This window comes from Micropterus dolomieu, linkage group LG14, assembly GCF_021292245.1.
Source record: "Micropterus dolomieu isolate WLL.071019.BEF.003 ecotype Adirondacks linkage group LG14, ASM2129224v1, whole genome shotgun sequence".
In the NCBI taxonomy this organism is placed as follows: Eukaryota; Metazoa; Chordata; class Actinopteri; order Centrarchiformes; family Centrarchidae; genus Micropterus; species Micropterus dolomieu.
The window spans coordinates 4,243,852-4,257,892 of NC_060163.1; the positions used below are offsets into that span (position 1 = coordinate 4,243,852).

Sequence of the window (14,041 nt, forward strand, 5' to 3'; positions counted from 1 at the left end):
ACTACGGTCTCCGTGTTCGATATCCACCCCTCACATTTCCCACATCGACTGTATGTCTGCGACGCTGACATGCCACATCATAAAATACATTCGGCTCTATCAGATTTTTTTCACTTGAATGTTTTTGTTTTTAAAACGCGGGCGAATTCAAACTCCCACTTAATCCAGCAAAACGTTAAATTAACGTTACACAGATAAAACACCAGATCATCTTTGTTTGTGCATATATTTAGCATGAGGAAAAAACATAATTCACTGTCCATATCATCACCAACGGCTAACGTTAACGTTACCGTAGTCGTAGCCTGCGGTTAAAACCCTTCTTTGATGAGTGCTCGTCTCACGGGCGTTGATATAACGTTACGTTTACTTTTAACGTAACTTGATGAAGATAAGTTACTCGTGTAGTAATTTCAGTGTTAAATATTTTTCAAATACGTTACCGAAGTTCACTGAATGCTCCGTTTGATCTTGGCTGGTGTGACAGCTCTCTCCAGCAGGAACCAGCTTCAGTTGTTTCCCTTCTTTCTGCCTAACGCTAGCGGACTCAGGAGGAATGGTAGCCGGTTAGCTCTTCAGACAGCAGCAGCAGCAGTAGCTAGCAGAAGATTAACTTATTAACGTTATTTGACATTCGGTTGTTTTGTTAAAATAATGAATTTACTACCGTCGAATCCTCACGGGAATGGGCTCCTTTATGCTGGATTTAACCAGGATCACGGTAAGAAGCGGCGCTGTCATATATTGTTTTTCTCCGAAATGGAAATTGGCAGCGTCGTGAATGCTAAGCTAACATTGCTAAACCGATGTCTTCCCAGAGGATAAATTAACCATAACGTTATCTAACATTAGTAGCTTTACATTGCTGTGCTTGAAATTGTTTAGCGGTAATACTGCTGCGCCTTTCAGAAACGTTAATTTAAAGCCGCGAACGTTAAAATAATGTTAGCTAGCTACGCCTTTTAGCCAGCTAACGTAGTTTTGTGTTTTTGTTTTAAGCCAACATATTAGTCAATTAACCAGCTTATGTTGGATCGGCATAACAATATTTGTAAAGTTAGACATAAACATGTCGTTTAAGTTTATGAACTCAAGTAAGAATAGCGTATAGAAAGCTACTGGTGTAAGCGAACTGAACTTATAAGCTAACGTTACTGTTAGCATCCCGACCGACAACGGGGAAAACATTAGCGTTAGCTAGTGAACAGCTTGCTATGCTAAGTTTGATAGTTATTACAGCGTCACTGTGCTAATGTTATGCTAGTTACTTCCAAAATGAGCCTAGTCTTTTATTGGTTTGCCAGTTTTAATAAGTGAAGACATTTCTTCTTTATTATCATGTAGCTACATAGTACAACTCAGCACTGTTCACATTTTATTCGCTCCCTGCCCACACATATTTACACAGGCCTGAAAGTTAAAGTAGTCGTCTTAATTGGTCTAACTTAACATTGATTTATTGAAATTGTTGAGACCAACTAACGTTAGCTCTGTCAGAACTGATGGTATTGTAATCTCATAAAGTTGAGGTGTCCAAAGACCTCATATGACCCCTTAAAGAACTTGCTATGGCTTGATATCATTGTCATCATTCGTCAACATACAGTAGGCCACTTTTATTTGAATTCTGCCAGAGGTTAATCATTTGTTCCATGTGCTGTTTTATCACCATACTATGACAGTTGGTCCAGTTTAAATTAGCTGCCCAGGGTCCTTTATGTTGTGGGTTGTCATTACTGTAAAGGTTGAGGGTGTTACAACCATTCCATTTAAATTATATTTGTGAAAATCCTGTGATAATGGGATCTTTAGTTATTTTCTAATAGCTTTTTCATCTTTCTATGTCTCTTCAGGATGCTTTGCCTGTGGAATGGAGAATGGATTTCGTGTTTACAACACAGATCCGCTTAAGGAGAAGGAGAAACAAGGTAAGAAGCTTTGTAGAAATGATCGTCTATAACTGGTAGGAAAGAATCGGTCATGTTGGACACATTTTGTTTATAGGGTGTATACCTGTAACCTGGCAGTCTGCCAAGTTGCAACATATTGATACTTTAAGGCAGTGTACTTTATTAAAAAAGTAAACTTTTGAGAAAAGAAAATGTGTGGTTAATCGGCTGGATTTGTCAGTCACATTTGCAATCCATAGTAAGGCACAGCACATACAAAATAGAAATAATTTAGGTGGTGCATAGTTTCTGTCAGTACATGAGAATCCCTTTATTGGGCTTGGCTAGTGGTAGAAAATAGAATAACAATTTGTAACAGTACACAAAATTCACAGTATGTACCTCTGTTTTGGGGTCACGGTTCGGTATGTTTGTAGTACAGCAAAACAACAAATTAAAGGTTGCCATTTATTTGAAAAAAATGTAAACATCCAAACAGCTCATTGGCTATAATCCTTACTGTAACAGTTCAGGCATTCAAATGTTTGCATGTTGTCAATAATGAAAAATAAATAACCAAAATAAATGGCACATATGTCAATGCACAGACTCTGACCGTTGTTTTATTGTATGATTCGAATAATTTACTTGTGCGTATGTACGTGTGAACAGAAAATGTATTATGGGAACTGTCCTTGTTCAAAGCTTTTTGGCTTATGACTGCAGAAAAAAAAAAGTAAACCAGCCAATTCTGCTGCACACAGCAACAAAGCATTGTGACAGAATTGTAAGTTCTTAAATATGGAGGGATATAAGAGGAAGTTTCCCCTAAAGAGGCCCGAAAATGTGACTCGGCACATGACCTGCTCCAGAGTTACCTCTCTTAACTCATCGGATTAAACTGCGGTAGGCCAGGAGCAGCCCAAGTACTCATTCATAGGACCAAGTGGGGTCTTTTGTCCTTTCTTTCTGTGCTAATCCATGAGCAGTTCTTTGATGACAGGTTTTACTGCACTTCTCTCCATGCAATGTGGAGGGATGAGTAAGCATTAGTGATTAGAAGCACTGTGCAAATGTTGTTTGGAGCAGAGTTGACAGCTAGTTCTGTTGATAAGGGCTGCATTCCTTTCTTAGTGTAATTAACAGTTACTGTTATTATTGATGTGTTCACTACCAACAATGTTGACTTTCAGAGTTCATGGAGGGCGGGGTTGGCCACGTGGAGATGCTGTTCAGGTGTAACTATTTAGCACTAGTGGGAGGAGGAAAGAAACCCAAGTACCCAACCAACAAAGGTATTTTTTGTCTAATTATGTTAGCAATGTTGATATACTGTATTGCTGCTTCTTTTTTTAGCATCAGCAGTGTTGTCAGTACTGGACTTATGCCAGGCGACAAACGATGGCTTGTAGTTCCTTTTTCCCATCATACTCTCATACTTTTGTAGGCTGTTATAACAATGAAACAGATATTAAGCTAAGTACTTTAAGTTTTTCTTATTGTACTCTAGTGATGATCTGGGATGACCTGAAGAAGAAGACCGTCATTGAGATTGAGTTCTCAACAGAAGTCAAAGCAGTGAAGCTTCGGCGTGACAGGTAAAAAAGAAAAAGTCCCCCCACTAAGCTCAAATGGAGTTAAAACTACTTTGTAAAGCTCCATCAAGTGTCCAGGGAGTGTCTTGAATTTATTTAATCATTTGTGACAGTTGCAAAATAAGTGTTGTGCAATGCATTAGTGAGCAGATGGGCGGTTCCTCTTCAGGCACAACCATAGTGTTTAGATTTCATGTCAGGCATACATCACTCCTTCAAAATGTTTCTCAAATTAATCACACAGCAGTACTGTGGCAATGTGACAGGGACTATGACAGTGCAGCCATACTAATATGCTGCTGGTTATCTTAATATCTCGGCTTGATTCTCCCATTCATTGTCAGTCGAGTGGCCTCTGGTTTTCTAACTGAAAGTGTCAGATTAGTGTGTGAATGCTATTTGAGTAGATTTATTTGGGACATTTAGTTCAAGTTTTTGTCTCTGTGCTGGTTCACCTTTGTTCTCAGGATTGTGGTGGTCCTGGACTCAATGATCAAAGTCTTCACCTTTACCCACAACCCCCATCAGCTGCATGTGTTTGAAACCTGTTACAACCCCAAAGGTTAGTACTACACTGTTTAAACTCCTAAAGGACTTTTAATCAGCCGGTTCTACACATACCAATCCTCTTGAACCACACACTCTTTGGCGGGTTCAGCGAACTTGTACTCCATAGTGAAGCATCATTTGAACCCACACTTTCTTTGAAGTTGTAGTCAAATCTAGTCCCAAAATTTCCAAAGCTTTGCAGTTAATGCAAGACGTAACACGGTTTAAACAAAGCACTGGAACAGTGAAATACAAATAGTTCGTGTCCATATCATAACCAACCTTTTCCCTTGTTCTCCTCAGGTCTGTGTGTGCTGTGTCCCAATAGCAACAACTCTCTGTTGGCGTTCCCTGGAACACATTCAGGCCATGTGCAGATAGTGGACCTGGCCAACACAGAGAAGCCCCCAGTTGATATCCCCGCCCATGAAGGGGCGCTGTGCTGCATCGCTCTAAATCTGCAGGGCACAAGAATTGCTACTGCATCAGAGAAAGTAAGCTGCGCTGGGGCTGTCGTAAACTGACAGAAATGTTGGATGTTGGAACACTTCCCCTATTCAGTTGTTGTGTAATTTGTTTCTGTTATTGCTGACTTACTGACGAATCTATGTTGTGTTTCCACAGGGGACTCTTATTAGAATTTTTGACACATCTGCAGGTCAGCTGATACAGGAGCTAAGACGAGGCTCTCAGACAGCTAACATTTACTGGTGAGCATTGAGCAGTAATGCTCTTCACATCTTTAGCTAATAGTAATGCAAGTGTTCTGTCAGTTTGCTCATGTTCGTGACAGTAGATGAGAACCATAGCAAGGCAAAGATGTCACTGATGTTGATTTAGAAGATTGCTGAAAACATCGGCAGAATTGTCAAAAAGCAATCGGCTTCTTCTCCTGAAAGCCTTTGTGTCATTTGCCCCGCTTACACCTGCTCTTCAAAGCCTTTCTTCAGCCAGAATGTTTGTTCTTTACACAAGCATACACAGTAAACATGTATTGCCACATGAGACAAGGAAAGTTAGACCACAGTCTAAAAACTGCCCCACAGAGGTGGTGGCTAGGTGAGCTCATCGCAACGCTTCACGCGGCTGTTCTTTTTTCAGCATCCTCCAAAAAAAATGTTGTATTCCAATACAATGTTGGCCCAACTACAGATGTTACTTACTAGTCTGTTTTTTACTTTTCACTGTAGTTTAACTATTTCATATCTATCTATCTATCTATCTATCTATCTATCTAGATAGAGATAGAGATCTAGAGAGAGAGATCTAGAGAGAGAGAGAGAGATAATCTATCAATGAGTGATATATATTTCACTCATTCCCTGCTTGTAAATCCCTGCTCCCGTGGCAGCTCTTCTTCTTCTTCTTCTCCTCCTCTGCTCCCGTGGCAGCTCTTCTTCTTCTTCTTCTTCTCCTCCTCTGCTCCAGCAGTCGTTCCCAACTGGTCTAGCTTTTCCATTATACTTTACGTCACGGTCCACAACCTGGTTAAATTCACACCCATTTATTTTATTTCCATTCATCAGTTCGGCCTGTCAGATTAAAACCAAGGGCAGTTCTAACAACTGAGCTACCCTTCAATTTAATTCACAAAATAAAAATAAATGCAGACAGACTGGGTCTAAAACTCCAATGAAATAAGAAGCACTACAACAACAGGCTGCAATTAGAGTTGAAACTGTAATAAAATAACAACTAAAGACAGGGCAGTACATAAGCTACCTGTTTACAAGCTAGGTTCAACATTTGTTTAACATTATTTTTTTTTTGTGTGTTCAGTGTAGTAGCAGTAGTAGTAATAGTATGTTTTTAAAAACAAAAACAAAAGAAAGTTGAATGCATTGTGTGTCATAGTTGTGATTGGCCATGTTGTGGCAAAAGCTAGCTCCCCTGTCTCTGCTATGAGCAGCAAAGACTCTGGAAGGACCGCTACAGTCACGGTCACATGCCTGACCAAGCCAGCGTCGGCAGACTACTTGTATTATAAATTTTCTCTTTGTAGCAATGCTACTCACACTATGCATTGTGAAATTCACTACACTTAAGTGTTTTTTTTTTTTGGTTTTCATTTAACAAGTTGACGTTTTCCAGGCAGAAACAGTAAAAAGAGTTGTAGGGTTTATACACACTGTGCCTGTGAGTGAAACAGTGATGACAGCAATGAAAAGGACAGAAAGATGTGAAGAAATACAGTTAAGGGGAATTTGGGGAAATTGGGAGAATTGTGACCTTGGGATGAAACCATGAGAGGGCAATGAAAAACAAGAGTCATGATAGATAGATAGATAGATAGATAGATAGATATAGATATATACTTGATTTATCCCAAGGGAAATTCAAATAGTCAGTAGCATACGAAATAGACATACATAAAACACATTAAACCTATTTTAAAATAGAATAAAAATAACTTATAACACAGTAGCCACAGTAAACAGTGCAAAAGGAGTGAATGTATAGCATGTAGCTTACTTAGACAAGTCTTGCTGGACTTAAATACTTAAGGCCCATAGAATAGTGAACAGATAGGGAGTTAGTGCCTTTCTTTTATAGATTCTTGCTGGAATTGCTGCTGAGGTGGATGCCAACATCAGTGGGCTGAGGTGACGTGCACACGGCTTCGTGCTTGGCTGGTTCAGCTTTATCATCGGTATCATCGGGAGGTTTCTCATTCTTATTACTTCCCTCTTTCTCAGCATTAATTTCAACCAGGATGCGTCCCTTATCTGTGTGTCCAGTGACCATGGCACGGTGCACATCTTTGCTGCAGAGGACCCCAAAAGGAACAAACAGTCAAGGTTAGTCTCTGCTGAAGGGTTGTAATTGTTTTCCTCACAAGTGATATTAAATCTGCAGCTGGATGAAGATGAATGCAACAAAACATAATGTTAATATTAAAAAGTCTATTTGACTAACCATGTGTTGTGATTGGTTGTGTCCCCTTCTCCCTGCAGTTTGGCATCAGCCAGCTTTCTTCCCAAATACTTCAGCTCCAAGTGGAGCTTCTCCAAGTTCCAGGTCCCCTCAGGTTCTCCCTGTGTGTGTGCCTTTGGAACAGAGCCCAATGCTGTCATAGGTGAGTTCAGTTTGAAGTGGACAGCTTTTCAGGATACAAGACCGTCTCATCTTGTCACTCTAACTTATCAGAGTCAGAGGGTGTCGCAGGCGACTCATGGCGTCATTGTATGTTGGTCGACATTATGAGAATAGCAGATTTAAAAGATCATCCTGTCTTATTTTGGTAGTTTTGGCCATCACTAATATGAGTACTAACACTGTACTCACCAAATTAATTGTTGAGAACTGGGATCACAGTGACATCACTAAAAATAAGCCAGATGGGCAAGAAACACAATCAAACAGGTTGTAAACAATTCATGTATGTTCTCTGTAATTATTTTTTTTCTTTTTTTATGCCCGACCCATCGGCCATTTTCACTCAGCACAGTAGCTCTGGTTTGGGGCAGTTAATTTAACATTAATCACAGTAACTAAAGAAATATCTCTCTCTCTCTCTCTCTCTCGATAGATAGATAGATAGATAGATAGATATATAGATATAGATTTTTTTGGCAAAGTGAAGCTGTATCAGGACTCAGTCAAGGCTCTCAAATCCAAATCTGTCATGTGACTGCTGGAATGTAACATGTAGTGTTTTTGTTACATGTCTTAACTTGTTTTTGGTTTTCTTTATGTGATTGTTCCCTATTTATGAAGCATGCACCATTGCATTTTAATAAAACAACCGTCAGGTTGGAGTTTGCTGACGGAGTGTTTTCTCTTCTTGTTTCTCTTCCTCCACCTTGCAGCCATTTGTGCTGATGGCAGCTACTACAAGTTTATGTTCAACCAGAAAGGGGAGTGTTCCAGAGATGTGTACGCCCAGTTCCTGGAGATGACCGATGAGAAAATATGACCTTTGACCCCCCCCCACCCACCCCCACCGGGACATTATTTGTTTTTTTATGTTGGACGGAGGAGAAGTCCCATGTTGCAGTTCTCTTTATCTTGACAGACTTTGTAAAAGAGCATCAGATGAAGGGAGGACAAAGAAAGAGAAGCACAGACTCTAGGTCAAACAGGGACGCAGACTTTTGTCTCCCACAGACTCCTGAAGATTGTTTCCGGACAGAGGGACACTCGACTCCCAAACCAAACACTAGAGGAAAGAGGGAAAGTTATTTTTTTGAACGGACAACATGCAGCTTTTTAAGACGTCTTCCGAGGAATTTACAAAGGATGGCTATTTTTAATCACATAGATGATTCTGACAGTTAGATAAGTTGAAAATATTGAGATTTTTGTCGACTAACACCACCTAACCTAACTATAGGGAGTGCCTCGAGACTGGAGAGAATCTGTTTGTGTGCACATATTACTGTCGTCATATATGCATATGTGTGTTTGTGTATATACCAATGTACCATATTAGGTGTTTGCAAAGCAGGATCAGAGTTCACAGTCTTTAACATCTGAAGTGTTGGAATGCACTGATCCTGCATTGTGAAGCGTCACCTTAGTATTACTAGATTTTCTTATATTCACTGTATAAACACAACGCGCCAGACTGAACGTAACTACATAGAACTGTACAGCAGCAGAAAAAAAACTTAACATGTTTTTTTTTTTCTCCATACATTGTGCAATATGTTTTCCTTATGTTTTTGTTATGAGCTCTTGAAAGTTGAGTGTTTGTTGTTTCTACCTGACCAAGAAAGCTTAAAGAAATAGTTTGTCATTTATTGGGAAATTCGGTTATTCGCTTTTGTTTCCGAGATTTGAAAGATGGATACCACTCTTATGGCTGTATGCTAAATGTAAAGCTGCAGCAGTTAGCTTAGCTTAGCATTAACGCTGGAAAAAGCTAGCCAGCCTCCGTGGCAACAAAATCCACCTATGAGCACCTCTGAAAGTAACTGAGCAGCGCCATCCTAAAGTTTGGCCGTCACAAGTTTTTACACAGATCTTTGTAGAGATTAAGCAAACCAGACGTAACATTTCCAGTCTTTACACTAAGCTAACCGGCTGATAGCTTTAGCTTCATATTAACCCTACAGATGTCAGAGTGGCATTGATCTTCTCAACTCTTTGAGAAACAATTTCTCTTAAGAGTTTGTGAAGGTTGTTTGTTCCTACCTGAACAGGAAAGCTTAAGAGCCAAACACACACCGTTTCCATCATATATCACACAAAACAAATTGTTTTTCAGTGAGTTTTTTTTCTACTCGGCAGCCCAAATCAACTTGAAAAACATGAAGAACATTTTGAATTTAGTTCAACACTGATAATACATTATTAGCCCAATCCAGTTAAATGATTGCTCCACATACTTTTGTTTGGCCAGTGTGGCTCTCTGGTCACAGCTGTATGGTTCCTTTTTGTTTAAATCCTTTAAAACACTCTTCACTTTGAGTGAGGGGTATGTCCTGTGTCTGTATTTCCGTAAACTGCTTCACCATGCCCCTAAAAGCATCGATCAATTCCGCTAATGCAAATCAGGGACTCTGCAGTGCTTTGTTGAAGCCCATGGCTATTAACAAGACCTGTTCAGTGTGGGTCTGCCACAAACGTGTATAAGTGGAAGTGTGTTAATGTTTAGTTAAATAAGATCATTTTTCCTGTTGTCATGTTAATTGACAGCACTTTTGTTGATTCAGTGCAAAAAAACATTTCATTCGCGTTGCTTTCTGCATCAGATTGTACAATTGCAGGTGTCACTCTGGTGAACGTACACAGCACTTGGCGGTCACTGACCACAGTAGGGATTGCTGCACAAACTGAAAAGCCAACTTGTTTCTGACTAACTCAGAATGATTGTAAAACCTGCATTTAAATTTGTGAATAAAATCTGCTTTTACAGGTAAACTTTAAGGACTGTCTCATGCAAGTTATTCTGTGGAATCCAAGTGTGGCCTCTCATTAGATTAAATGCGTGAATGATGGATTTGTCATTCAGTGTTGTAAAGCGCCCCATAAACTTTAGTTCAGTTTTCTTTTTAGTTTTTTTCAAATTCAGTTGCATTTGTCTGCTATAGCAACACATCTGCTCTGCACATCATGTTCTCCTTTGAGAAAGAATCACAAAAAAAGAAGAGATTCATATTCTATATCATTTTGGCGCCTCCTAATTTTTAAGGCAAGGTATCGGTCTATGTACAGATGGAGATCTTATTTGATACAGCAAATAAAATCTTGCATAAAGTAGTAGGGCCAGTGTTCTGTTACATGCAGAGCAGATGCTCACACTGAGCCCGACAAGCAGCTTGGAGCTACACATCACAAGAGCCAGACTTAACAAGCATCCACATTAGCCTTACTGCTAAAATGTCCTCCTCTAACAGCACAAATAACAGCACCTTACTGCCAGTCTGCAGGCTAGATAGCTAATTAGCCGCAGCACATTAAACAGCATATTAACAAAGCTGTAAATGTCACTTTGGTGCAGTTAGGTGGTGTGGTCCTGGTTCGATACCACTAATATTGTACAAATAATATTGATACTTGTGGAGAGTATAGAGCACTGGTATTGGATGGGTACTCTGTGTGAGCAGATCGAAGTTGAGGTATTGGAATAGCCCCCCCCACAGCACACATTTCAACTTGAAACACATTGTTAACAATGGCTCAGTTCCATTAAGTGTCCAAGTAAGCCATGTCAGTGAGCCAGCATGTTACAATACCAGGACCCTGGAAGTAGCTCATATGTATCAATTACACCTGTGCTCTTCTGACAAGCCAAACTGTCTGCTGTGAAAGAGGTCTATCGTGCTATGAACTAGTTAGCTTAACGCTTACTCAACCCTTCAGTCGTTCCATTCAGCACTCTTCCGGTCAGCTCTAGTGCTGGACGTAAGTGAGTCGAGCTGTTTTCTTTGTCCATTAGGGAAGATGATAGTGTTCAATGGCAGCATTTCCACCCCTGTGGCACACACCCTCCCCTCTAACAGCCCTCCTTAACAAAACCGAACAGCATGCTGCGGCTTATTAGAAGTTCATCTTCCCTCGTTCTAACAAAAAGAAAGAATTCTTCACACAGACAGATTTTGAGTTTGCATTTGCCCAGCAGGTTTTTACTTAAAGAAATACAAACTAAGAGGTTATGTGTTTTAAATAAATTTATAAAAAAAAAAAAAAAAAGAAAAAAAAAAGCATTTACCCACTGAAGCAGAACAAACACCTATCGCTTGTTTTTCCTTGTGTAACATAGAATACAATCCGAATAGACTTTAGCAGCCTGAACAGAATAAAATAATCAAGCAAAGAGACTGCCAACTTCAACACAAAAGGTAATAAACACAGCCCATGATGACAGGGGAGGAAAAAAAAAAAAAAAAAGAGCAAATTAATATTTAAAAACGGAAAACAAAAACAGACGAAGAGGGTTAAGTGCAGCACTGGTCAGAATCATATAGCGTAGATTCAGTCTAAATTTTCTTCAGTTCCATATTCAGATAATCTGCTCAAGTACATTGTCTCTAGATCCGTAACATGCAAGCTCGATGAAGCATATGGTCAAATACGCATGGGAATATACTTTTTATCTCATAGGATATTTGTAAAATATGAAAAAAATTTGTAGATGTACAGTGATAAAGAAATTTCATTTGCATGAATGAGCAGAAATAAAGAACATCCACTCCATAGATAGTGTTTTCTTTAAAAAGGAAAAGAGGAGACTACATTCATTTCACTGAACAAAGAGTCCACATACAAAAAACAAAAATAAAAGGCTTCCCAAAATATCATGTTTAAATGTTCTTAAAGACCCCACTTATAGCTTTCAGTTATCTTAATTATTACTAGATAATATCTGTGCCTTGGGAAACGGAGAAACACTCAAAAAAGATCCAAAGATACACTTGTACAACAGAATACTGCATATCTACTCACGACTGGGTTAGGTAGGTCGACATGGAGGCTAGCTGCCGAAGATGGGAATGTCCACACGTACATACACACACGTCCCTTTGCGGAATACACTACTGGTGATTTCACTTGGTTGCTTTTTCTATCCGACACACAGTTAAGCGCTTGTCTGTAATGCTACCAGGATGAGGCTCGGTTCCATCTTTGGGGAGTTTCAGAACTCCTCGCCTGTCCAATAAGTCACTTCTGATCTGGAAAATCGGGATTTTTAAAATCGGCTTTTCTTCCGGTGCTTCTTCTTGCCATCTGGGTCTCAAACTTCGGGGATTCACAGTCATCAGCAACTCTTTGATTCCATTTTCAATTTGGTCTGTAGTTTTTGCATCGTATTTCATGGTCTTAAATATATGGAAGAAGACTGGGGGTTGAGGAGGAGGAGGTTTTGAACATTCTGTAGTCCTGCAGGTGTTTCCACATCTCTTGTCTTTTTGGCACCTTGGAGTAGATGATAACCGGGTAGGAAGGGGGTGGGGTTACAGTGTGGAAGGGGGTGAGGCTCAATGCGTACAGGAGAGCAGGGGTCAGGATGCAGACCGTGGGGGGGGAAGGCTACTTGTCCCCGATCTGTTCACTGACCCTCCCTTCTCCGGCTCTGTCCGTGGTGCCGTTATTGTTGGCGGCTGCTGCGTCGCCATGCCCTTTCTCCTCCGTTTTCACCCTCTTCGATTCGGGTTGGTCTTGCAGTTCTCCGTTCTGCCTCTTGGTAGGGAGGGACGCCGAGGCTGAGGCGTGGGCCGCCAGGAGATGAAGAGGGTTTGCAACGGCTGGTAGAGAAAAGACGGGATTTATTACAATTTACAGTTACACTACTACTTTGGCAAAGGCAAGAACGACAGTATGGAGTGTGAAGTGTGCCACTAGTATGAATGTATGGAGTGTGAAGTGTGCCACTAGTATGACTGTATGGAGTGTGAAGTGTGCCACAATGATGCATTAAAAAAATAAATAAATAAATAAAAGGTAGATCTAGCCAATCAGCTCCTGTTGCTGCGTGACTAGGACTTGAAGGCTAAATTAGGGGTCTGGATTGTTTGACAGACACATTTGTAGTAAATGGAACAGAGCTAACCTGATTAATAGATTTAATTGATTAAGAGAAATTAATTGGCGACTATTTAGAAGAAGTTAATGGTTTCCATCACCTTTCAAGACTAAAATGACATTGAACATTCTCTGGATCCAGGTTCTCACATGCGAGTTTGTGACGCTTTACTTTGTCAAATATGATAATAAACTCAATAACTTTGGTCAAAACAAGACATTTCAATAAGTCACATAGAAAATCTGGGAGATAAAAACTTTTTCATTAATTTGTGACATTTTATAGACAATTACTACACTTACAATTACACACAACCAGAACATTGTAAATGAAGTGAGTACAAGAGATTAACAGTGTTTTGACACATTGGCAGATTAACCAATAATTCAAATAATTGTTTGTTGCAGGAATATAGATTAAAAAGGATGTGCCTATTTGCTGATCTCAAATATAAATAATTAACAACTCAGGGTATATACAGGAATCCTGCAGTAAAATTCAATACCTTTTTAAGACCTTTTCAAGACTTTTTCAACATATTTTAAGACTGCCACGCCACTTTGAGCTGTAACTGATTAAATCAGCCACACACCTTTAAAAGGGACATTTTTGAGTTTTTAAAAGGAATTCAAGTATGTTTATAACATATTTATTGCCTATATGTCATCAGGTTGTAACACCACCTACAAATTGAGGCATTCACCAACTTTCTCAGTTGCCTAACAGCCTGAATGGGCCAACAGTTTTCTATGTGAAGAACTGGTCAGATTTCCTGCAAAAAGCAACTGTCTTACATAAGCTATGACGTTATGACATTACAGCAAATCATGTGAAACACAGTGTAATTTTGTGTTTTAGTTGGTTTAAACTAGATAATGTGAGCTCGCCTGCAATGATATGTGTGATAACTTTCACTGTCCACTTGATCAATACAACAAAATTCAAATAGGGCAGGAGTGAATAAATAAGTAGTGTAGGCGGTGTAGCACAGGCACAACCTGGAGGAGGAACTAGTCTAAATGACTGTATTAGTATAATAT

General features: G+C 39.7%; 2 protein-coding genes across 2 annotated transcripts in view; one reads left to right on the plus strand and one right to left on the minus strand.

The window, feature by feature from the left end:
* The first annotated feature begins 253 nt into the window (after positions 1-253).
* wdr45b (WD repeat domain 45B) lies at positions 254-9,904 on the plus strand. Its single transcript, XM_046068972.1, has 10 exons — positions 254-721; positions 1,854-1,928; positions 3,083-3,184; positions 3,400-3,487; positions 3,952-4,046; positions 4,337-4,527; positions 4,658-4,743; positions 6,730-6,831; positions 6,988-7,109; positions 7,843-9,904. The coding sequence occupies exons 1-10, from the start codon at positions 655-657 to the stop codon at positions 7,947-7,949; spliced, it is 1,035 nt and encodes a 344-aa protein (XP_045924928.1). The 5' UTR covers positions 254-654; the 3' UTR covers positions 7,950-9,904.
* Positions 9,905-11,074: 1,170 nt separating this feature from the next.
* The window catches only part of LOC123983448 (forkhead box protein K2-like), a 7,361-nt gene continuing 4,394 nt past the window's right edge, over positions 11,075-14,041 (minus strand). The window contains exon 5 of the mRNA XM_046069705.1: positions 11,075-12,730. Coding sequence (XP_045925661.1) covers positions 12,509-12,730 — 222 coding nt within the window. The 3' untranslated portion in view covers positions 11,075-12,508. The remainder of the gene's footprint in view (positions 12,731-14,041) is intronic.

Bases quoted from the DNA above. Each gene is read 5' to 3' on its own strand.
- wdr45b (XM_046068972.1), top strand. From the start codon at position 655: ATGAATTTACTACCGTCGAATCCTCACGGGAATGGGCTCCTTTATGCT. The intron at 4,744-6,729 runs GTGAGCATTGAG...CCTCTTTCTCAG, and splicing joins CAGACAGCTAACATTTACTG to CATTAATTTCAACCAGGATG. The intron at 7,110-7,842 runs GTGAGTTCAGTT...TCCACCTTGCAG, and splicing joins AGAGCCCAATGCTGTCATAG to CCATTTGTGCTGATGGCAGC.